This window comes from Strigops habroptila, chromosome 2 (assembly GCF_004027225.2).
Source record: "Strigops habroptila isolate Jane chromosome 2, bStrHab1.2.pri, whole genome shotgun sequence".
Lineage (NCBI taxonomy): Eukaryota > Metazoa > Chordata > Aves > Psittaciformes > Psittacidae > Strigops > Strigops habroptila.
Genome location: NC_044278.2, coordinates 71,228,339 through 71,253,976, shown reverse-complemented (window position 1 = coordinate 71,253,976; position 25,638 = coordinate 71,228,339). Strand labels below are relative to the sequence as shown.

Sequence of the window (25,638 nt, the reverse complement as noted above, 5' to 3'; positions counted from 1 at the left end):
ATAGGAGACATTGACTGAAAGCATTGTTTCTATATTGTCTGCATTCTGACTGAAGGAAATAAAAGGGGGTCATAGGTTTAATAAAGTTGTTACATCCAGAAGAAGGATGGCAAGCAGGAGAAGTGAAAATTAACAAGCCTCATAATGAATTGCACTTTACGAGAAGATGGACTGGTGACAGTGTAATGCATAAATCGTTTTAAAAGGAAGAACTCGTCACTCAGTGTGCCATTGAAATAGAAGGTTCAGTAAGTGCATGTACTAAAATTTAATCTGACAAAAAATAAGGGAGGTTTATACTATAAACCTTGGAACAAATTAAGCCATGAGAGATAACTGAAGTTAGCCTGTGTTTATTAATTTAACAATTTGTATCCTTATGACAAGGGAGACACCTGGGACTTGCTGCACAATGAGTAATTAGTTTATTGGAAATCTCAACTGGCGACAAGTGTTGAAACAGCTCGGGTCAAGCGGTGATAAATAATTTAAAGAAACCAGTGTAAGGTAGGTGTCACTTTAATTTTACATTAACAGATGTATTAGATGCTAACCTTGTCAGACAGGTAATTGCTAAATGAAATCATACTTTTGTACCTTTGCTTCATAATATCATTTGCTTACTCATGCATTTTGTACAAACCTTGACGTTGGCACTGACAGTGTTTTACATGTCCATTGATTCAGACTAGCAAATATTGTACTGACCTTTAAAATAAATGGTAAGTATGCCAATTTTTATTTTTAGCAACTCTGAAAATGTGCTGAGTGTTACCTCAGAACTGGCAAAGAGAAGGAAAATACTGTGTTGAGTTCTAACATAAATTTGTGTGCACATTTTCACATGTCAGCACATCTCTGATAGAAATGACAGTATAGCTGGCATGTAAATTTTAACAGGTGAATGTATTCTGCCTGAAATTGTTACAAGGAATAAGGGCATTTCAGGATTATTTTGTTTGAATGCTTGGTGAACTCTGAGCTATACGCTGACAGCATAGGATCTTGGAGAATTACTATGGTAGAAACAAGAGAATTCCAAATATTAATCATAATAGTTTTATTTTGAAATCCACACAAACTACACTCATTTTGTAAGATTAAAGAGTATCTCAAAACTAGCTTGTAACTGACTTTGGATGTTCCTTGTAGTTGAACTCTCATTGGAGATTTACAGATGAGTTATATTTGAAAGGGAAAATGTTGGGACTGAACAGTGTTTGCAATTTTTAGGGCTTCATTTTGAACCCAGCCGTGTTCCCATTAAATCAACGGAAACATGACTGTGTTCAAAATGACCCTTATCATCGCTTCATTGATGCTAATGAGTTACAGCCATTGACTTCTAAAGAAACTAACTGGTTTTATTAAAGCTTAATCGCACAGGGCCTTGCACAGTAATATGGATCTCTATAAAGAGAACATAAAATGCTACCAAATGAAAACGCTACGTTCTCTGTGTAGGAATACTTGGCCTCTGCTGAGTAGCAGGTCAAGGGAGGGGATTCTCCTCCTCTAATCCACTCTTGTGAGGCCCCACCTATAATACTGCATTCAGCTCTGGGGCGCCCAGCACAAGAGGGACATGCTGGACTCAAGTGAGTCTAGAGGAGGGTCATGAAGATGCTCAGAGGGCTGGAGCACCTCTGCTGTGAAGAAAGGCTGAGAGAGTTGGGCTTGTTCAGCCTGGAGAGGAGAAGGCTCCAAGGAGACCTTAGAGCAGCCTTCTAGTATCTAAAGGGGGCTGACAAGAAATCTGGAGAGAGACTTCTTAGAGGGGCATGTAGTGATAGGACAAGGGGGAATGGCTTTAAACTGACAGAGGGGAGATTTAGATTTGGTATTAGGAAGAAGTTCTTCACTGTGAGGGTGGTGAGGCACTGGAACAGGGTGCCCATAAAAGTTGTGGCTACCCCATCCCTGGCAGTGTTCAAGGTCAGATGGGGCTCTGAGCAACCTGATCTAGTGGAAGGTGTCCCTGCCTGTGGCAAGGGGTTGGAACTAAATGATCTTTAAGGTCCCTTCAAACCCAAACCATTCTATGATCATTAGACCCAGGTTTACTCTGGAGACTCAACTGCTGTTCAAAAGCTAGGGCCATGTTCACTACAGCTCGGTATGTAACTGCACACCCTGTATGCAAGTGGGAAGAACTGAGTGGTGGCTGGATGTGGCATGGTTGGGATATAGAGCATGGTCCACAAACCGTCATTAGGAGTATTAAAATTCATAAGTAAAAGCTTGTCTTTGAAAGCTACATAAACATTAACTCATGTGGATCTTCAAGTACTTTTTGCTAGTTTCAAAAAAATAAGTGCTTTCTAAAAGTCAGGTCTTAAATCTAAACCTCATTACATATATTTTTACTTCTCCTGTACATCCTTTCTGTCCAGTAAAAACATTTTTTGACAGTCTTCATGAATCAGTAACTATCTTGAGTAAGTTTAAATAAATAAGAATTTAAAATTTAGCCGAAATGCACAATTTCTGTTTAGCAAATTTAGCTCTGATCTTTCATGGAGATGAAGGTACAGTGTCATTTATGTCTTTAATAAGAAAATCTTAAATTCAAGTATCATATCTGTATGTAAAAGTATTATGAGAGATAGTTCAGTCAAAATCCTTTAGCAGTGCTTTTATTCCAGATACAAATTTACCCTCAGAAGCCTTGCTAGTGCTATTCTGTTACTGAAACAAGGCTATATTTAATGTTGCTGCTTTTTTGGGGGGGTTTGGCTTTGGTTTTTGTGGTTTTTTGCTAGGTAATGAATAGGCTGAGGTGAGAACAAAATGCTTCTATATCTTCCATGTATAAATATTTACATTTCTCTGGGATAGGCTCCCTGTCACCCAGTAAAAGACAGAGGTTAAAAGGTAACCTCATTAAGTCCACACTCAGGAGGCATGGGGAATCTGAAAGCAGGTGAGTACAGTGGTGAGCAGAGCAAAGAGAGTCAGGTCTCCCTAGGGAGAAGATGGATGCTCTGCTGCTCCTGGTGGCAACATGGTGATTTCCCGAGACAAAAATGCTGTTTTCCACTTTGGTGAGAGTGAGGGGGTGCACACCTCTTGTCATTATGTGAAGAAGACTGAACAGATTCATTTGACACCAGACTTTGCATTTTTTTCAATTTCACCGTGTAACCCATGGCTTTCTCCTTAGAAAATCTCACTAAAGATAAATGTGCATCTCTCTTGGTGTCTTGGCAAGCCCCAGGAATTTGCTGCTCTCAGACTTTCACAATGTAATACATTAATAGCACTGTGGGACCCTGGAAATGTGTATGTGTGGTACGTTTGTGTGCTTGACATTGGGTGGTGTATGCCCTTGATCTTCTGATAGCAACTTCTGGAACATCTCCCAACATTCTTTTGTTTAGACCAATTTTTGGTAATTTCTATTATTTCTGGCAAGCTTTGATGGGAGCTGATACTCTGTTCCAAGAGTCCAAAAATAATCTTACTTTCTATATAAAGATCTTCAGTTTAAAGTACATTTGTGCAACTATTTTTTTCAACTTCTAAAGTTAAATGGTCCCATGGGAAGGTGCTACTTTTCTGTTAGCAGCCTTCCAGAGGTGAAGTTGTCTTTAGAGTTGAGTAGGAAAGTTGCTTTAGCACTGTCAGATATCTAATTAATCCCTCAGTAAATAAAGGCATTCTGTAATTAAATAACCAAGATGTGCAATCAGTTCCAACATGAAATGCTTTACATATTAATGTAATATAATCCAGGAGCTGTACGAGGCTTGTATTTGGATATGAAGTGTAACAGACATTTAAAAATACAGAGAACTCGCCACAGACAAAACAGTGAGTTGTGGGGGGTTTTTTTGACAAAACTCATCTAAGTGTGACCTGTAAGCTGAATGTCACTGTGAGGGCGGTGAGACACCAGGACAAGTTGCCCAGAGAAGCTGTGGCTGCCCCATCCCTGGCAGTGTTCAAGGCCAGGTTGGACGGGGCTTGGAGCAACCTGCTCTAGTGGAAGGTGTCCCTGCCCATGGCAGGGGGTTGGAACTAGATGAACTTCAAGGTCCCTTCCAACCCAAACTGTTCCATGGATCTGTGCTTCTACGAAGTCAGTAAACAGCGCAGTTTCAGACTGAGGATTGTTGTAAATATGTTAAGGGGCTTAAAAAAAGAACTTGTGAAAACGGAATAAATCAACTTTTGGGACTTTATCAAAGGGGGATTGGTGTTACTGCCTCAGGGAGATAAAGTGTTCTGCAAAGTCAGTTCAGTATGTGCAACTTTGTGCTTTGAAGACCGCAAGAACCAACGGCACTGCAGATCATTTAATCTACAATTAATTACCTAATCTGTGTAGTCATTAGTGTTGTCCGACCTAGTTATATGGAGAACACTGGGGTTATAAACACGGGCTTGGAACTGCGGACAGTACAAGACACACACACAAACCCCGAAGCAAACACAACGGGCTGTTGCGGGGCTTTAAATCAAAACCCACACGTTAGTTATTTCGGTGGCCGCGCCGAACCGCACGCGCGCCTGAGGGGGCGCGAGCCAGCGGGAGGGGCTGGCCCGCCGCCGCGCGACCCCTCGCGCGCCGCTTTGCCGCGGGCACTGACGGAAGCCCCGCTCACCTGGCGGAGCCCCCTCGATAATCTCATTGGCTGCCTTTCGCTCCGCCCCCGGCGCCTCATTGGCTGCTGCCGCCTCCCCCCCCCGACACCCGCGCGCTATCGCTCTTCGTCCGATACCTGGAGGGGAGCGAGGAGCGACTCCCACCACCCCCGTTCACTCGCCGCCGCTCTCATTGGCGGTGGAGCCGGCGTGCTAGGCCCGGCCATTGGCTGCTCAGGCGGCCGGCTTTGCCGCGATTGGCTGGCGGGCGGGGGCCGAGCGGTGTGTTTGGGCTGGAGAGTTGCCGGCGGAGCGGACTCTGTGGCGCTGCTGCCGCCCAGCAGCGCGTGCCGGGCTCGGCGCGAGGCGCTCCCGCTCGGCGGGCGCCTTCGCTTCGCCTCAGCCGCGGGGAGCGGGATGGCTGCCTCGGGCAGGCTGCGGCGCGGCGCGCTGCGTTGAGGGGAGCGGAGCCGCAGCCGCCTGCCAGGACCATGCCGTCGGGAAGGGAGCCGGGAGACCCTCGGCTGCGGGCTCCGAGCGGGGTGGCCACCCTGTCAGCGCCCGGCAGCGCCTGATCCCGCGCCGCGCTGCCCCCCGCGCACCGCCATGGACGAGCGCTTCAACAGGTGGCTGCTGCCGCCGCTGCTGGCGCTGCTCTTCTTGCTCATCGTCTACCAGTATGTGTCGCCCGCTTGCCCCGGCGCCGCCTGCCCCCGCCGCCCGCCGGCCTCCGCCGCCCGCCGTGGGGGGGGCCCGGCGGAGCGGGAGGAAGAGGAGGCGGCAGCGGGTACCGCGGAGGAGGAGGAGGCGGCGGAGGCAGCGGCGGCTCTGCCGCGGCTGGTGGCCAAGTTCCCGTTCGCGCGGGGGGAGCTGTGTCGGCGGGTGCGGTTCGACATGCGGGGCCGCGACGTGATCGTCTTCCTCCACATCCAGAAGACGGGCGGCACCACCTTCGGGAGGCACCTGGTGCGCAACATCCGCCTGGAGCAGCCCTGCTACTGCCGCGCCGGGCAGAAGAAGTGCGCCTGCCACCGCCCGGGCGGCGACAAGGACACGTGGCTCTTCTCCCGCTTCTCCACGGGCTGGAGCTGCGGGCTGCACGCCGACTGGACCGAGCTCACCAGCTGCGTGCCCGCCGCCATGGAGCGCCGCGGCTGCGCCGGCAACCGCACCCTCAGGTCAGTGCCGGCCGCGGGGCTCGGCGGCCGTATGGAGCGGTCGGTGGAAATGAATAAATAAATGATGGTTAAAAAGGCTTGTCTCCCAGAGGAGGTTCTAGTTTGGGCTGTTTCCCGCCCTGTTGCCTGTAATGGTCTCGCTTCGCCTCAAACTTGGGGCGATTCCACTCAGCGCGTATACAGCTGCCTTTTGTGCAGGGTAGCGCGGGAGAAACTCTGCTGGGGCTTATGCAAGTTTCTCCCATCTGTATGCCGTTTGGAAACTTGTTTTTAACAAGTCACTGCACTCTTCTGCATAAGGAGAGTGCCTCTGCAGAATCTAGTGGATGGCTGCGGCTGCTAAGTGGTGTAATAGAGGAGTTTGAAGTATCCGGAAGCCCTTAAACTCTCTTTTCCCGTGTTTCTTGTTGGCAGATAGGCTGGTTCTCTTGCTTACCGCTGTGTACTGATCGCTCGCTGTATGCGAGACCTGAGAATCAGGAGGCGATGTGCGCTCAGGCTCCGAGCAGGGAGCGCAATACTAGCGAAAAAATGACACAGTTAATGTTCTGTTGATGATCTGACGGCAGCGGAAAACTTCTGGATGTCATGTGCATGCTGCCTCTCTGCGTTTATCTTGTATTGTGCTTTTGTTGTGTCTCGCAAAGTCTTGTTTATGGAAATGTGGAAATTGTGGAAATGGAAAGGTTGTCAGATGGATAATCTCGATACGAGATAGCTCTAGGTGATTCAGTAAGTTTTGGGCTTTGTTCTGATTTATGTGCTATTAAATCAGGCTAATATTAGATCTTCTCATTATCTGCGTGATAGATTTTGACTGCGTGTAGTGAGAAGTTATGAGCCGAATTCTCTCTTAAACCTTTGCAATGCAATGACTGTAACTTCCAACAGCTGTAAAATAGTTAGTAAAAACAAATTTATTTTATTTTTTTTTTAGTTATAGCTTCCCGATAACTTACACTTTTTCATTTTACTATCGTTCTTAATTGCATGAATTAGCAAACTTTAAATTTTCAGTAGGACCGCACTCACACATTGTGTTTTGTGCTTTGTCATTTAAAAGCACATACAGTCCATGATGTACAAGGACTCACGTTCACAGGGCCTGTTCATCAAGATGATAAAATTGGTTGTTGTGGCAATTTGAAGGCTGTTTGACGTGAACCTTTGATGTCCATGCCTTCTCATATAGCAAAGCTAGTCCCATTTGGCAGGACTCCAGTCAGTATAATTTAAATTTATCATTGATGGTTGTGGACTTGGACTGTGCTTGCAGGATACTGTTAAGGTAGTTCACACAATTTTGTGTAAAATATTTAGCTAGAGATAAGTGAATATATTGGTGTGCTAATGGAAGAGGGATGCTGTGAATGTCTTGAAAGACAAAATCACTTGGTGTTAACTGTACGGCTTTAGGGAATATTCAGTAAACTTGTAATGTAAACCAGGGACCTAAGAAGGAAGAGTAATACTCATGGAAGTGTCTGAAAATACATAATCTGCCTCTGAAGTCCTTTTTCCTCTCTCATGAAAAATGTTAGTAAGTAAATAACTGAGTGTTAAATGGAATTGCAAAGATCACAAGTGGACAGTAAAAATGGAGTAGTGGCCTCAATACTCTTAAATAAAAGCATGATTATATGAACTTAACTGAAAACTTTGACTTGAATTACAAAGCAGGTGCTAGTGATTGTTTGGTGGATAACTAGTAATTTTTTTTGATTGAAGAAAGACATGTAGTGACATTTCACCATCACGACTTGGTAGTGCTTTCTTAAACATTTGTTCAGTTAATGAATGATTCGGTTAGTGTGACATTGCACTTCTTGGTTGGTCTTTACGTAAGTGAGGAAAGCGCTATGAATAATTATTTGTTGCATCGTTTTATTACCCATTGCTTCTTGTGTTATAGACACCTTCTCACTTTCCCCTTTGTTTTCTCTTTAGAATGATGTAGCTTGACTTAAGTTTTTCGAGGAGGTGTAAAATGAATCAGATAACCCTGAAGTATGGATTGTCTCTGCTGTGAATATCTTTGCTCCTGGTAAAGTTGGCATCAAGCCTAAACTACTCTGATGGAGTACTGTACTATTAGAGGCATGCATCTAAGCCTTTTTCAATGTTTGAACTGAGAATCGAGAATGAGGAGACTATATGCCTAAAATAGGCAAGAAACTGGCATATGTGTCTAACATAAAACATACTGATTATTTTTAAGTCATCCTTTAAAGCTTTTGAATGTATTTGAGCTATTCAAGGAATTCTAATGCCTCAATGATTCTACCTTCCAGCTACGGAGTCAGAAAATTAGGCTAAATTGGTTAAATATCTGACAATGAATTTTCTCTGAGGCTAGGAGGGCAGCAGGACAGACCATGTTATGAATTTGGTTCCAAGGTATTTGATCTCTTGTGCCATGTATTTGATGCAGTGAGGATGCTATTAAGTGTATTTTGGATTTTTTTTGTATTTTGGTTTTCTTCAGATCTCTATTTATGTAGCCTGTCTTACTGTGTATAGGGAATAAGGGATTTAGAGTGTACATCTCCACATTCAGAAAATTTGCTTCTGAGACGGCTGGTAATAGAGTAATGTAAGTAAAAATTAAACTCAGGCTCTCAGAAGTATTTTCATTGCTATTTTATTATGAACAAGTTAGATTAGGTCTTACCTTTTAATACAGGTCTTTAGAAGAGTTCATGAAGAAACTAGAATTCTGCGGGAAGGGGTTTGGTGGTAGGGAAAGGAGGGAGCGGATGATGGTCCAAAGGGTCTTAGAAGGTGCGTGATGCATGACCTTACCTCACCTCACCCTGGGGTCTTTGTCTTTCATGGGCAGTGTGTTAAAAGATGGTTTACATCTGAAATCTCCTCAGGGTTTTAAAGAGACTTTATCTCAGTTTTTGTGTTTCTGATGTTGATGTCTTGAAGTCTCGAGTCCCAGGAGGGAACACAGGTGAGAAATTCCTGCTGTGCCCCAGCAATTTGAACTTCTTAAAGCCCAAGCACCAGTTCTAACTTAGGTGTCACTGGACCTTTACCTCTGCCTGAGTTAATGGCACAAAGTGTTCTGTGCCCTTGTCCCAGCTTAGGTAGTTCAGTAGGAAAATTTGTTTGTCAATGTGTTAGATGCTGTTGTGAATTTTTAGAACTACCTTTTTTGGTAAGAATCAAAATTATCTCTTTGAATGACATTGCTTAAAAAAACCCCAATGAAACAAAACCAGCAACCAAACCAACAACTTTAGACTTTATTTCTTCAAACATTTGCATGTTTTAATTTTCAGGATGCAACATGTTCTGCTGAAGTACCTGCTTAAGTATTTACAGAGCCAGGCTATTAATTTTCATACTAACTCACGGCTTTCGCTTTTACAAGAGTTCCTGTCTGGATAGTGAGGACATGGTGAAGGATATGCAGCTGATGTAGTTTTAAATTAAATTCTTACTAGCACAGTTTTCAGCTCAACATTTCAAATAATTAGTGTTATCCAAGCAGTGGGACTTTTCCCATGAAGATGCAGTCAGGTTCACCTGGAAGTTCTTGCATCACTAGCCTAGCCCTCCATACGTTTAACAGCAGTTACTGCTATGCATTGTGTCTACAACTTGGGTTATTTACTTTGCCTTACAAAAATGGCTGCTACAAAAAAAAGTAGCTGAGACTGGGGTGGAATCTTTTTTTAAAGGAACAGTCTTTTGTGTATTTGCTTTGCCCTCTCAAAGTCATTGAAGTTGATGATGGTTGTGTCTAGCTCCACCTCTGGAACTTGGCTTTCCTTCTGAGGTGCCAAGAAGCTGAGACTGTGAGACTGTGGAGCCTTAGCCAGCATTGCTTGAGGAAAGAAAGGGAAGAGAAACATTGTTAGGTGTCTAACCTGGGATGCCAGGTAAGAGTTGGTTTCAAGTCTGAGGGAGTGACATTAGGCTGCCTCTGTAGACAGTGGAAAGAGAGTAATACAAGCAGCCCTTTGGGAGGGTCTAAGATATGTCCAAGACCCTTCTGAATTGTCTTCTGAAGGGGCAGTTGTTCCTTTCAGTGATTGCAAGGGATGATTGGAATGGCTAATGGGGGCTTGATGTCTAAAACTAGATGAGAAGAATTCAACGTCTGATGTTGCAAACTGATTGTCTGCATCTGTTAGGTTACCAGGTAAAACTTGCTGTGTGAGACAGGGCTTGCTTTGCCTCTCTACTCTATGTATGAGGGATTGAAAGGGGACCTTAGAAGTCCTAATCAAGGCACACTTTCTCCCTTGCTGGTGTGCCTGCAATATAATTAATAATTATTCATTATTATTTATTACAAGTTTGATTAAAGTAGGAAGGTAATCTTTTAAACTACACACTTGAGAACACTGCATTGAAAGTGTTGTCTAATTTTCTTATTTGAAATAGTGAAATCAGACTAATTCTGTAAACCCCATGAGCTTTATTATCAGTGCAGTTTAGTCTTTGAAACTATTGATTTTCATTAATTTGCTTCCATTATACTCTCCATTTCCTCATGTCTGTTTAACTTACTGTTATTCTATAGAAGTATAAATCAGCAGTAAACCCATGAGTCATGGAATTGGGGGAGCTGAATAGAAACTGTTAGTAGGATTTCTTTCTTCTTATGCAGTCCTTTACTTGACTATTGAGTGTTTTTAAAGCTCTAGCAATAACAGAAGGTAAGATGGACTCCATTTTTTGCAGCCGTGGTAACTATGATCATCATAAACATGGAAGATTGTTAATTGAAAATTAAGACTATGCTGGAGGTAGGGGGAGAAGAGAATAAAAAATCACAAATGTTTAAACTGAAAAAAACCCCACGCAAAGTCTCTACCCATTCCTAGAGATATACCTATACCTTATCTAGGATACCTTGGTATCCTCTACTGAAATGAATATTAGAGCCAGCGAGTTCTATAGATTTGGGGGTTTTGTGTGTTTGTTTGGGCTTTTTAATATAAATGTAAGGAACGAGAAGTATTAAACAGTTTGCTATGGTCATGGTACTGACGGTGTGGGCATGTTCCTTCCTTGTCTCCAGTGTTGGATGCTTTAAAAAAACCTTGGTAATCTGCTCAAGGGTTTCATTGTCCTTACTATTGGAAAGTGGTGTTGTCTCCCCCCAGTGCTTAGTGTGAATCTTACTAATTTCAATTTTAAGCCCATTGAATCTTCTGTCTTTTGAGAAACTGAGAATAAATTGATCCCCTTTTCTTTGCAGTAGCGTACTGGGTACTTTGGTTCTTAGGAAGCCCTCTTTCAACCTTTCCTTCTTAAAAAGTAACCAAATCCAGCTCATTCTGTATTTATTGTAGGTCATTCTTCATATTCCTCCTCTTTGGATTTGTCAGTTGTTTTCCTGAAACATGACGTTTCAGTGGAGGTACAGTATTTCATTTATAAGTGTAGTGCAAAGCAAAGCAAAAAAGATTACTTTGCTTATTCTGAAAGCTGTACTTGCGGTTCCACACTTCAGTGATGTTTGCCTATTTTGCAGTTGCCTAACACTGACTGTTCAACTTGGGATTTAGGCACTTCATTTTGTTAAAGACTACTACTTATATTTTCCATCATCTTTTTGTATGAGTTTTGTGCTCATCCTCACTGGATTTCATTCCTCTTCTGTCCATTTCTTTAATTTGTAAAATTGTCTTCAATTTTAATTTTGTCCTTCCTAGCTTTTCATCATTGGCATATTTAATAAATGTGTTTTGTATTCAGCACCCACATTGTTGATGCAAACATTGAACAGAATTAAATCCTTTTGTGATAAATGTTTTTGGGTTTTTTTTTTTTTTTGATACAGCTCTTGGAAGTGCTTTCCGGGGAGTTCTGCCCCTGACACATCATTTTGTTTCCTAGACAGTTTTTTTTTTTTTTCTGGCTTATGACACTAACTGAAAATTTTGTATAAAGTCATACTTTTTTTTTTCTTTATTTTTTTTTTTAAAGCATGTCCTTCCTATTGTTCCTATTCAAAGTCAATTACTGTATTTTAGAAGAAAGTTAGACTGATTTGATTCAGCTTGATTGAGATAGTAATGCTGTTTGCTAATATCTTCTATGCTATGAAAGATAACTTGCCTTAGAACATGTGGCAGCAACTAGCTCTAACGAACTAACTCTCCTCAGCTACTTTGTGCACCGTACTTGTCTTCTGTGAGATTTTCCCTGCCCAGAGTCACAGACAAACGATTGATAGGGATAGAACTTTTCAGTGTCAGAGTCATCAGAGCCGTGGAAACCTTCTGACCCAAAGCTAAGTCTTGTCTTCAGACTTCTGACGCTGCTGCAACAAACCTCAGCAGGTTGCCTACAGAAAGGACTAGAACTTACATTCGCTGTTAATTGGCGGTACTGATAAAATAGTTGTCAGCATTATTCAATTGAGAATGGATTGTGCTGATGACCGTTTCATCCATCATTGTAATTTACAGGTATCTGTGAAACTCAGTAAGTTTTGAGACAGGGAGGTGCGTCTGATGAAAATGATCACCTGAGCAGCAGTTCTTCTAGTTGTCTGTAAGAGAACTTAGTGATTTACCCAATTTGGTTGCTCTTTCTTGCAAACCTCGCTGCTTTCTTTTTAATCTAGCTTCATGTATCATGCAGGGGTGGCTTTTCAGCTTCTTCTGGTGTTTTATTCTGGAAAATAGGCTGTCTAATAAGATTTTCTTTAAAATGAAGAAGCTGTTCTCTTCTTGTTCAGGAGCCATGTGGAGGAACCCTGGGGGAGAAAAGAAAGCGAAGTGTCAGTAGCAGCCCCTAGGGCTGTGTTATAGGCACAGCAGCTGTTGTAACTCTTCTGGGTTACTAAGATGCTTTTTAATTTCTTTTAACTACTTGCCTAATTTAGAGTAATTTCCAATCCTCCCAAATAGGATATTACTTACATTCTTACATAGCTTTGGGGTATGTATCGGTTTGAGGTGGAATAGGAAAAGTTACTGTCTGAGTAGGAAAAGTTGCTGTGTAATGCCATTACACCAATAAAGATTAAACGTGTAGGCCCAGATGGTGGCAAAAATAGGCATAAAATTGTGAGCTTATCCCTGTTTTTTGTTTTGGTTTTGTTTAGTTTTTTGTTTTTGTGTTGGTTTTTTTGGTTGTTTTTGTTTTTTTTTTTGTTTTTTTTTGTTTTTTTTTTTTTTGGTTTTTTTGGTTTTTTTGGTTTTTTTTGGTTTTTTTGGTTTTTTTTGGTTTTTTTTTGGTTTTTTTTTTGTTTTTGTTTTTTTTGTTTTTTTGGGAACTCTCTGTGGAGGAGTAAGAAAATCTTTGCCAGCTCAGCTCCAGTGATCACGAAGCTCAGTGGAAAGTGTAGAAAGCTGGTTGAACTGAATGATTTCTCCCCTCAGGTGTGCTGGCAATTTTCATGTGTTGCCTTCTAAGGCAGAAAGGGTAAAGCATTTCCTCCTGGAGTTTGGTGCAGCCATGATTGAGCTAATAATGTAAAGACTACTGCTCTCTGTGTGGAATGAGACCAATTAAAAGGGAGAGGAACGTATATTCTTTAATGGATTTACTGTTGCATTCGAGTTGCTGCCTGTTCTGTGACAGTATTTATAACCCAAACTTCCAGTGTTAAACTACGTTGGATGTCTTCAGATTCCTGGTTGCCTTAGAAAGTAACTTAGAGTTCTGTTATTGCTGAACAACATTTCCAAACATTGTGTAGGAGGCTGATTGTATGAATTAAGGGTCTAATTTGGACTGCTGTTATGATAAATGAATCAGCTTTGAATCAACTACTAATTTAGGGGGAAAAATTAACAACAAAGTATTTTGTAATTTTGTTCAAGATGGCATGGATCTTCTTTCAGAACAAATTCTAAAGTGGCAAAATCAGTAACTCTTGAAGTACTTGTGGTCTGTTACATAATCAGTGCTTGAGATTTCAGTATGTATTGACTAAAAAGGTATAAAATGTGTTCTGGTAAGGATAGGTACTTTTGTCTTCAAGCTCTGAGCACTTTGGTTCTACTATGAAGCTTGCTATTGGGTGGCCTTATTTATACTTCTACAGAGATCTGGAGCTTGACCCACAGCTTAAAATCATCTTAGAAAAAGGCGGAAGGGGGATTAGCTTTAATGAATGATTTAAACTTAATCTACTAACCATCTTGTTTTCTTAAAAAAAGAAAACCCAAATCCAAAAAGTAATCTGCTAGAAAATGTTTGATGCAAAGTTGGTTTCAGATATATTAGAAGTGTTGCATTAATATAGTTATATGTCAATTGTGAAAGTGAATGGTTAATGCAGTTGAAGTGTGGCTCCGTGTCTACAAACTGGGAGCGATACCAAACATACTGGCTTAGTAAGAGGGAAACTTTGAATGCTGTGTGAAGAATAATGTTGGGATGGAGAAAGCAATGACCGGGTGCAACTTCAATTTCCAAAGTCAAAATAATGGATTGCTGAGGCAAACCATGATATTCATAATTGACTTGAGTATGCTTCCCAGTTCTGTGAAGTAAATTGATGAGATGGCTGGCCACGGGGTTCCTGGTGCTGTTTGGTACTGGAAGAAGATGGCCCCTTCAGGATTTTAGAGTGTGCAGAGGAGCTGACCTCTCTGACACCAGACACTTTCTGCAAACAAATAACCTAGAAAGTGAGGTGAGTGAAAGAAGGAGGCATACTGCTTAAAACACAAATCAAAGTACACTTTTTTGTTTTCAAATTGTCTTCTAAAGTCTGATGATGTCAGTGGAAAGAGCTTGCTGACTTACAAATTTTCATTTGTAAGGCTTGGGCACATTATGCTTTTAAATGTATGTTAAATGAAATTTTGGAGGTGGTAATGTAGGAAAAAGCTTAGATTTTTATTTTTTTTCCCCCCTTTACCCAAGTAGCCTATTTCTAAATTGTTTTTTTGAGCTTGCTTTTAAGTAGCAAATACTTTTGTGTCTCAGTGTTTGTGTATTTTCACATTTGAAAGTAGCTACTTGCAATTATTTACTTTATTTCCTGTGTGTCTTTGCACACAGGCTGTGGCTGAGAATGTGGGGGTAGGTGGAATAGCAACTGATGGTGTTTGCTTGAGGAACTCCTCAGAGGAAGAGGGGAAAGAAGAGAAGCAGCGTAGGAATAAGCTGTGAGCCCAAAGTGAGAGCAAAGCCTGAAAGACAGCAGAAGAAAGCAGGGAGCAGAAATAAAGGTACCATCTTGAGAGGTGAAGGAAGGATCAAAAAGTATGCAATTTTTTTGTTTTGTTTTGGTTTTTTTGTTTCGTTTTGTTTGTTTTTCCAAATAAAACTTGGTTTAGGTTTTAAAGCTCTACATATGTTCTTTTATACTTGCTGGAAGAGAAAGACATGGACATAATGAGAAACTTCAAGTACAAGCTAGTTTGAGAACCTGTCCTACATAGGTCTTTTCTTTTTTTGGCACAGGTTTCTCAAGTCAGATAAGTTTTGTAATAAGAGACCCAAATGTTAAATTAAGCATCTTCAGCTCCTACACTATAAATCCCCAGTAGCACAGTTGTCATGTAATATTTTCATCTTTTAACTAGACCTTAATATTTAGTGGTGGGAGTAGGACCATTATTTTCCAAGAAGCTTCAAATGAGAGTGATGAATAACTTCTATAACTGCAAAAACTTCTATGTTTTCGTGCCAGAAAAGCTTCTATCAGGCTAAAGCTTTATCTTTTCTGTTGCTGACTTAACAAGGTTCAGATGAGAAGAGTAACTTTATGAAATATTTTATGTTGGTCTCTACTACTAGTCACCTGGATTTATTGCAAAATCATGTCGGTAGGAAGGGACCCGTGGCAGTAATTTAGCCCAACCCCCTGCTCACAAGTCAAACTAGAGCAGGTAGCTGTGCGCATTGCCCAGAAATTGTGAGTAACTCCAAGGATGGAGATGCCACCATGTCTGTGAGCAATCTCTTCCAGTGATGAACCACCCTCATTGGAAAAGAGCTTCTCTTCTCACCTAGCTGAAATATCTCATTGTCCAACTTGCATTCATTTCTTCCTCATGTATCACTGTCTCCATTCAAAAAGAATCTGGATACGAGTTTACTATATACTTCCACATGAACAGAGTACTTATTAAGCTACTGTGGAAAAACCTCAAATAATTAGTTTGTGTGTATGTATTAAATTTTTTTTTGTGAAGTAAAGGTTTAGAGTCCCTACTTAAAGACTTGTGTCACAAACTTCATCTCAGCTGTGTTAAAGTTGCTGTGCCTTTTTTTGTCAAGCTTTTAAAACCTGAAAATGCCCATTGAAATGGTTTCCTCCACGTAGAGAATGTAGCTACCTAAATGAAAGGAACTGAAAATAAACTGAAAATAGCTTGTCGTAAAAAGCCCAGGTCCTCTGTAATACATCAGCTCTTCAGCAAGTCTTTTTCTCTTTTGATCTCAGGTCTCCTGCATCTGCTAGCAAAAGCTGGTGGATCAACAAGCATGTAAATGTATGTTGGGTTTTGTAGTGCTGCCTGTGACTTCTGCAGATGATTATTTCGTATTAGTGTATCTCTCTTTTCATTTTGATTAAATTGCCAGATAGCTGACAATGGGATAAAGAATCCTGTTGTGATACAGGTCAGTGGCAGGCATCTGAACTGCTGCTGGGCATTGCTATAGAGTAATAGCAGAACTGATGGGCTGCGTCTGACTAGCAGATTGAGTGGGAAGCTGAAGCGCGGCCACACAGAACTGGAGCTTTGATGAGGAGAGCAATAGGAATGGTGGATGTTTATCATTCTTGTTTCATGCTCTGTTACTTGTAGCTCAGTCCAAAGTAGTAGGTAGTTCCAAAGAAAATATTAAAAATAAACCCAAACAAAACATAAAAATCAAGTGAATTAGAAAGAATTGGTAGCAAGGTCACTGTAGTTGCATTGTTGTTTTAAACAAAATTACAAGTTGTGTATCATTGCAGGAGCAAAATTTATTACTATACCAGTAAAGGATTTTCAGTTTGTGCCATATGTATAGATAACAGAAGATTTTAAAAGGACGTATGGAAAAGGAAAGTTTCTCTTCCATGATCATGTTTTCAGGTTTCTGTTTGGGGTTTGGTGTTTTTTTTTTTTTTTTTTATTTCTTCTTTTACCCAGGTTACATCCTATGCTTCTTATTTACCTTCTTCTCAGCCTGATGTTGCCCATTCTCTCACATTGCTGTCCTTCCTATCTTGCCAGCTCTTTTGCCTTTGTTTTATATGTTTTTCTTGTGCGACTTGCATTGCCTTTGCGTGGTACTTGCTTGCTTTGCGTACAGAACGAGCTGGTTGGAGTAGTGCTCATCTCTGCTCTGCTTGTTTGGCAAGCTGCAGGCTTGAATTGTTCAGCTCTGTTGAGCTTGTCTGCCCTGCTGAGGTTCTAAGGGGCTTTGGAATTTTTAGCTGTTTGGCCTTGCAAGGACTGACAGAATTGGCTCCATCAGTCTGTCCTGAATTCTCTAGTTCATTGTTCCCTCTGTTCCTAGTAGTACACAAAAACTTGTAAGGAAAACTAACTGTTCTCTTCCCCTCACCTGAAAAGACAGGACAGAAAAGATGCATTTCTGTGTAGCTCCTGTTTCTATCTGCTCCCTTAGGCTGCTGTTTTATAATTGTTTCCCTTTGATTATGTATTCAGTTTCTCCCAGGGTAAAGTATTAAACAATTGCAAGTTGTCTCTATAGCACATGCCCCAGTCTTTGCTTTTATAGTTTCTTGGAGAAGAGGGTATTTAAGGTTAGTGTTGACAGAGTTGGCAAAAAAATCTCATGCATTACCATCAGCTGTCGGTCGGCAGTACTGAAACCCAGCTCTGCAGTGTGAGCCACAAGCTCAGGGAGGAGGGGAGTCCTTCCCAGCAGGGCAAGGAAAGGTAGGTAAATCCTGTGTTCCTGGCTTTGTCCCCCTGCCACAGAGGGGAAGAAGGAAGGTTGCTAATGCTGCTGTAACCTAGAGAAAAAAGGTGATGGTTTGATGGGACTAGAAAGGTATGAAGTAAAGAAGAGAATTTAGGTACAAGTAGTGGGGAGGTATCCCTGGGGTACACAGAGGGACAAGTGTTTTCATGATGGGAGCAGTAAGAAGGAGACCCAAGTAGAACATCTGTTAGCATCAAAACATGGGAATGTGCATAACCCTACCAAGTGCATTTTCAGCAGGTGTTTTGGCTCTGCAGTGGCTTGTTCAATCTCAGTGGTCAGACTTTAATTGCTTTTAAATTTTTGAGAGCTAATTTTAAGCAGTTAACTTATACTTTCTTGTTATCTTTAATAAAGATAACTTTCTGCATTTTGAATTCCCATCTAGTACCTGGATTCTATTATTTCTATTCTTTTTTTTTTTTTTTCCCTTTGCAATCATGGGCTAGAAACTAAAAGAGACAGCAGTTCATGAAAAATGATAAATGTAATGTCTAATTCCAGGACCTGGAACCCCGTGAGCAATGTGGTATATAAATGAACAGAAGCTGACTTTATTATGTGGTTGTTTTCCTTCCCTTCTTTCTCTTTGGAGCCCTTTCATTCTTTTCTGACCTCTCAGTTGTATGGTCAGCCTAGACCTGCATAGCACTGGCAGTGGCTGCCACAATGATTGATGTGGAGACTAAATTGCTAGATACAGTTAGCAAGTATTTCATGAAGCAGTTAGTCCACAAGCCTGAAGATGGAAAAGCAGTTTATGTGCTTTGGTTCTGACCATTGCATGCAGGATCTGGTTGAAAGTGTTACTGTCAAACAGTTGTCTTGTAAAATGTATTTAAATCTCTTACAGGATCAAACACTGCTACCTCTGAAAATCCCTGCTTTAGGGGTTTTGTTTTTTAGAGAAAACTACTTAAAATAAAAAAGCATATTGAAGGCAATTTATAAAAGTAAAATCCTTGCAAGTGGCATAGGAACTACATGAAGATGCCACATGGGAGTCTGCGAGAAAATGCATACACCCATCGAAGATAATAAGACTGAAAAGAAACTGGCATGGCATAGCAAACAGCAGGGCAAGAGAGGTAGTTAAACAAAGTAGTTTTCACCATCTTTTAAAAGGTCAAGTTTTGTCTGCAAGAGCAAAATACAAAGGTTCATAAATTCTGGCAGGATAAGGTAAAAATGCAGTACAGCTAAGGAAGAAGTTTGAGGAACAATTTGCAGAACCTTTGCAGCAGGTATAAAATCAATATTTCTGAAACATTGGGAACAAGAAGCCTGTTAGAGAATGCGTAGGGGTAATAGATAATCTCTCTTTTTATCCCCTGACTGGAAATAAAGCTCTATTAATAAACTATTGGTTTACCTCTTGCATGTGTGTTTATCCTTGAGCTTTGGAGAAGTTCTGATCTGGAGCCTTTCATTATGAAGGATGTATCAAAGATTTGGATTAGACATGAGGAAGAAGTTCTTCCCTGTGAGGGTGGTGAGGCCCTGGCACAGGTTGCCCAGAGAAGCTGTGGCTGCCCCATCCCTGGCAGCGTTCAAGGCCAGGTTGGACGGGGCTTGGAGCAACCGGGTCTAGTGGAAGGTGTCCCTGCCCATGGCAGGGGGGTTAGAATTAGATGATCTTTAAGGTCCTTTCCAACCTAAACCATTCTATGATTCTGTGACCTCTCTTCAAACTGATCTGGAAAGGGGTTAGGTGTAGAAGAAAGTGCCAAATTTAATTGCGAGATGGTCATCAGAAATATCTAACGGACCCTTGTTTTAGGAGTGCACAAGGGAGGACTGGTAGAGAAAGAAAAAGGACGTGAGATGCTCTGCATTGAAAACACAAGTGGATTGCAGTGGTGGAATCAGAGCAGATGGGGGTAAGGCTGAGGGTGTTGCTGAGAGACTGGGGCCTTTCACAACTGAAACTGTCTGGGGAGGAGCAGCAGAAGGATACATGTGGCTGGGCAGTGAAGTGGAAGAGAGACTGCTGGAGATTTTGAGAGGAGTTTTGAAAACTGGTTACAATTTTGTGTATTTAACAGGCATTTCAATCCAAATTGAACTGCCATGCATAGAACACAGAGGTAGGGTAGAAGCCTGTTGGTCTTTCCACCTTTTTAAAACTTATACAAGGTGATCCGAATGTATTTTTTGCTGTCTTCAAAAATAACTCAAATCCTTGAACAGTTGATTATCCAGAACTCGTACATTAAGAGAGTCCTTTTAGGACAGTTTCATTTCGAGAGTCATTGTTAGAAAACCAGTTTATAAATAATAGCAGTGAAATCCTTGTAACTTTTCCAAATAAATGCAAACTCTTGAGGGAAGGAGACAAGAAGTTTCTGCATGCCCTAATTCACTGATGCTTTGCAGGTACTTGGTTTGCTGCATCAGTTTCAAGTTTCTTGGCCATAGTTGCCCTCAAACTGAGACTTATGCAGGCACTTGCATTGCAGTAGATGGATTATAAATCCAATGAATCAAAATAATCATCATGGAATTCAGTAAACTGCATGGGAAATTTCTGTGAGCAGCATGTATATGCACCTTTTAATCTTTCTCGTAATGAAAAGGCATTTTTGGCTTGATGAGATGTGGGTATGAAAAGTACTTGCACATAAAAAGATGTGCTTGGATACATCTGCTATGGTAAATCCCATTCAGCTGAAGTTCTGAATCTGCAAATTGTGACAGCTTTCTATTCAGTGGTAGAACTGTTAGCATAAGTACATATGGTAGCAATGCTTAGAAATACTACCTGTGAGTTCTTAAATGTGTATAAAGCAAAGAAATCCTTTACCTTCATTTGGCACTTTTAAGATAAACTGCACTGGCTCTTGAAACTGTATTTTTAAATCTTTGATTTTTTTTTTCTTATTTCCTGCTCAGAAATGCAGTGCAATCTCTTAGGACCATGAATCAGACAGCAGATTTAGGTGGAATTACTTCTTCTGTGCATCCCCATCTCTGTTTTTATATTGAGCATGCGAAAAACTTTTTAACCCCTGAAACTGAAGACTTGATTAGAACACAACAAATCTGACCAGGGTAAAACCAGAACAGCTTCAGGGTGAGAAAGAGTTAGTTATAAGGCTGAAAAACAAATTACTGCTTGCTTCACTTGTCATTCAAGTATGTTGGCTTTTCCTTAGTCCTTCTTTCAAACCCTGTCTCTCTCCCAGAGGTTGCTCAGCTTGAGCAGTCTGTATTTTTCCATCTTGAGATTTTTCCTCAGATTCCTAAGAAAATCTCCATGTTCAATCACCTTTTGAGGCTTGGTTGTGGTTCTTTCTGAAGCTGTCAAGAACACTGTCAGTCTTAGCTGCCCCGTAGCTTCCCTACTTGCCATCTGTCCCTCTCTGTCACTTGTGTGATGCTTTTCTGTATTTTTAATGGCTAAGAGTGCTCAGCGTTTAGGGAAGAAGTCTCCTTTCTTCCCTAGTCTTCTTTCTTCTCCACTAACTGCTGTGTTAGTCTTTCTTGGTCACATGACATTTGGCAAATTGCAGGAGTTTTATGTGAAATGTAACCTTATGAAGCAGTGAAGATACCAAATTCTGTAAAGCATGAGTATGAGTTCATATCTTCTTAGCATAATGTTAAATGTGGGTTTACCACTCTCCTGTTCTCTTTTATGCTTGCCCTCAGATGCTTGTTCCCAACCATTAATACTGGTTACACACAGCAAAATAGTGTTTGTTTACTCTCAGTATTCCCACAGTGGCTTCACGTGTTTTTTACAGCCACTAAGTGTCCCATTTTTTCTTTGTAACTTTGATCAAAGCAGTTAGGTTTTCTTTAGATTATGACAGCTCATATTCCTCTGCACCTTTTATGTTCTGATATCTAGGTGTATGTATTTGGAGAGAAGAGGTAAGAAGTGTATTATGAAGAAGAACTTTTTACCAAAAAAAAAAAAGGCTTAGTGTTTTGGAAGTGTATAGTAAGAAAACGTAAGCTAATGATGTCTCATTCAATTTTTTTCTGGTGAAAGCAGGTTGAGACTGATATCAGCCCTGTTAAAATAGGAATAGATTATTGTTTTCTCATGTAAAGGTGACTGGCTACTGACAGTGTAAAAAAGGGAGTGCTAAGAACAATGCTAAGAACAGCGATTCTTAGGATTGTATGGTGCTGTGTGTCTCTCAAGCTGAATCACCCACAGGGTGAACAGCCAAGGAGGGGCAGGTGGAGCAGCGGCTCCAGGGCTACAGGGACAGTGAAAGGCTTCTTCATGTTTCCTAGGATCTTAGGTTTGAAATCCCTTGCTTTATTTCCTTTTCTCCATATGTACTGCCATCATTAATGATCATTTTGGATGTAAATAGCAATCATGGTGTAATGACACTATAAACCCTTTTTATTTGATGCTAGCGAAAGCAAACTTTGTACCTACAGTCGATGGTATGAATGTCTAGTGCTTCCACTGACCACAGCAATTTCTCTTTTCCCAGATTTCTTGAGGAATTGATAATTTTAGTGGGTGAAAATTTAATTACATCATACTCTACTTATACAAAAATTGCATACACGCTTTATTGTGGGACTTGAGAATTCATTTTGTTGAAACTTGAGAATGATTATACTCTCACAGGTTAGTCTTGCTTTAGCTTACTTGATGTTCAGTTTTGAGGAATACACACCTAGCCATCATCATGGTGGAAGGATGACTGCCAATTCCCAAGGTATTTTACCATAACTATCTCAGCATGGTTACTTGCTTTGCACATCTGGGAAGGATTTGGAATCATTCAGTTAAATCTCATTAACAGACTCCAACTTTGTGACTTTCAGAAAGGAAAGAACACTGTTTATTGCTAGTTGTGAAAAGTTAAATCAATTGACACTTGTTGCATATGTAGTGAAATAGCTCTCCTATAACTCTCATGCTGCCTCATGGCAGCAGTGCAACTGCGGCAGAACGCCCAAAGTGACTGAAAAGCAGCTTCTTTAAACCTGCTCTTTTTTGATCAGCTATTTTGATATTTCTGAGGGGTGTTGAAATTACAGATTTACACAAATCTGTGTTTTAAGCTAACTGTTTTGGCAAGGTTCTAGGCAGCAACTGGCAGTACTGACCTGCTGCCAGCACTTCAGTGAAATGGGTGGTGGCTCAGACTTCACTGACTTGTAGTTGATACTAGCAGCAGGATAATCTTTGAATAAGGGGGGGTGTGTGTGTGTTGTAAGAATATAAGGGACCTAGAGTCTCAACAGCATTTATTTAAAATCTACTGGAATTTTTCCAAATCTGCAATGAATACTTCAAAATCTACCCACAATAAACGTTTTTAATATAGTCCTAATGGCACCAAGACCTACTGTCCTCTGTCTAGTAGGGAAGTTTCCATAAGTGACAAATGAGGTGAACAGGCACGGAGCTTCGCCCTTCTTTTTCTTGCTTTGGAAAGTAAGCATAATGGTAGTCAGTTCGAGTGCTACAAATTTCAGCTTGTTTCTTTCAGTATGTAGTATAGTATTCCAGGTTTTATTTTTTTTTTTTCTTTTTAAATTTTATTTAAATGTGACATTTTTAAAATATGGAAAAGTGTTCTTCTAGAATGACATAGCTGCAAGTCCACATAAAATCTTTTATCCTTTTACAAGAATTTTTGAAAGTGAATCACTGGTTTTTCAGAGGAAGGTTTGCAAGCTACTACTCAAAGGTCTAGTTGATTTACAATAGCAGTAATTATTTTCTTGTTAGAGAAAATTGTAGATGATGTGGTTTGATCTATTTTATAAGTTAGCTATCAGTTAGCTGCATAGTATTTATGGAATAGAGCAGGAAATAAATCAGTGTTGAGACACAAGCTAATGACAGCTTTTCTGTAATTTCAGAGATTATAAAAAGCAAAACAATGAACAGTTTTTAATGCAGAGGGAACTAATGTTTACGGTAATCTACTCTTTTGACCACAAAGAATAGCATTACAGTTTCAAGAGCTAATAATTTTCAGTACAAATATTTCCAGAGATGGGAAGACATCTTCAGGTTTGCACAGAGGTCAGGAAGATGATTTTGTTCAAGATTGAAAGTGAGAGTCAATAGGTATGGCCCTTAAAATCAGTACTGATTTGCACGGTTCCCGAAATGTTCAGCCCTTTGGTTTTTAATTACTTGTTTATCCTTGTTTGGCATTCCTAAGGAAGCCAGCTTTATAATGTACATGTGCTTCGATGACTGTAAGTGGCAATTATGCTTTGGATTTGTAGACTTAAAAGGCGTTAAATGTATTTTGTTTTTATGTGGAATTAATCTGGTGTACTTGTGATTGGTGTACTTGATGGTCTGTTATGCGTAACTTTTTATAAGTGTAAAGGCAGTTAAGGGATTGAGAGAGGGCAGCAGAATATATTCCAGGGGAAAACAGAGTCAGTCACTTAATAAGAGAAGAAACTAAATGATAGATGCACCAAGCAAGGAAGGAAACTTTGCTGTATAAAACCTAAACCAAACATGTAATAGCTTGAAGAGTAGGTGAGGATAAGACTGGAATTATTAACTTTTTTTAAGTAACATTTTTCTCTAAGTGACCAGCAATTGTGGGTACCTAACTTCAAACAGGGGCTTAATTTTCAGAGCTGAAGGCAGGAATGCATTATATAAATGTTGTTGAGAGGCTTTTTAAGTGTCTTTAAGATAGGCCAATAGCTGATGGTTCTAGTTTTGTTAGGGTACACTAGGCATTGCAGCTGGCTGATAGATGAGATTGAGATGCAGGAGACCCTGCACTATTTGAAAACAAAACCAGGAGCCTGGGGCAGAGGTGGTGGAGGGGGTTACCTCAGGGTGCCTGAAATAGAACTGATTGCATTTAAACTACTGAATCTTATTGGGCCCCAAATGTCTTCTAGGGATCGCTGGATTGAGTAAAAGTGACTTTACATGCCCAGTTACCACACAGTCCAAGTCCACTTTGTAGTAGTCTTAAATATTACAGTAGTATATATGCAGGTAAAGAAATAATTGTACTTCTATTCCGTCCCCAAAAGTTTGCCTTCATAGATTTTTTTTTTTTTTTTTTTTTTTTTAGGACTGTATTAATCTTTATTTCTATAAGGTGTATATTGTTGATGTCTCATGATTTCAAGGTCACACTACACATCCAAAATGCTATTGTGATGTAACTACGGGCAGAAAAATAAAACACCTGAGAACAGAATTCAGAATACCATGTCTTTCGTAGACTCTATAGCTAATTTGATTTTCTTTTTTTAATGTTAATAATTGAAATATCTTTTATATATTTTGGACAAGTTGAAATATGGCCGGAAGGAAAGAAACTGCCTAAGAGACAATACTGAGCATTACGACATTTTGAAATCCATTTTTCTGTTTACAGTGTCTTAACAGCGGAGGCTGCATCTGTCTCTGTGGAGAAACTCAGGCACATTTAGTTTAGTTTTGTACACATCTGTAAGTATATAAATGTACCTCAGGCAAAATGGCTGTTTTCCTTTAATGCTTGATCATTATGGTAGTGTGAATGTTTGCACATATAAATTACTTGGAGTCTAATGCATTCAAACAAGAACTCTAATAAAATGCTTTTTTTTTTATAGGTTGCATCTGAGGATATTGAAAACTGAAGAATAAAATGTTGATAAAAATAGAGTGGAATGATACAATGTTTTGTATTTTGATGTCTCCCACCTGCTTGAATAGTAATACAATGAATGATACGAGGTGATTAAAGAAGTTCCTAAATTGTTAAAATATTTTGATGGTAGAAAAGCAGCAGTGCTAATTATAAGCAAAGACTATATTAAATTGACATCAAACACTTAATAAATCCCATAATTAAGCTGGTTGGGTGTGTTTTTAATTTGCCCCTTTTTCCCCTTGTGCATGGGCAGCGTGATACAACCCCCAGTTGCATAATCACTTGTGCATTTCTTTCTCCCCACAGTCCTGCCTCATTCAGTGAAGAGAACAGATGATATTCACTTCCTAAGACACTGGTCAATATTTTATCTTAGCCTGGTTGTTCAG

At 40.4% G+C, this 25,638-nt stretch overlaps 1 protein-coding gene across 1 annotated transcript in view; it reads left to right on the top strand.

Annotated features, from left to right (window-relative positions):
- Positions 1-5,008: 5,008 nt before the first annotated feature.
- The window catches only part of HS6ST3 (heparan sulfate 6-O-sulfotransferase 3), a 303,125-nt gene continuing 282,495 nt past the window's right edge, over positions 5,009-25,638 (top strand). The window contains exons 1-2 of the mRNA XM_030477927.1: positions 5,009-5,374; positions 5,408-5,765. Coding sequence (XP_030333787.1) covers positions 5,194-5,374; positions 5,408-5,765 — 539 coding nt within the window. The 5' untranslated portion in view covers positions 5,009-5,193. The remainder of the gene's footprint in view (positions 5,375-5,407; positions 5,766-25,638) is intronic.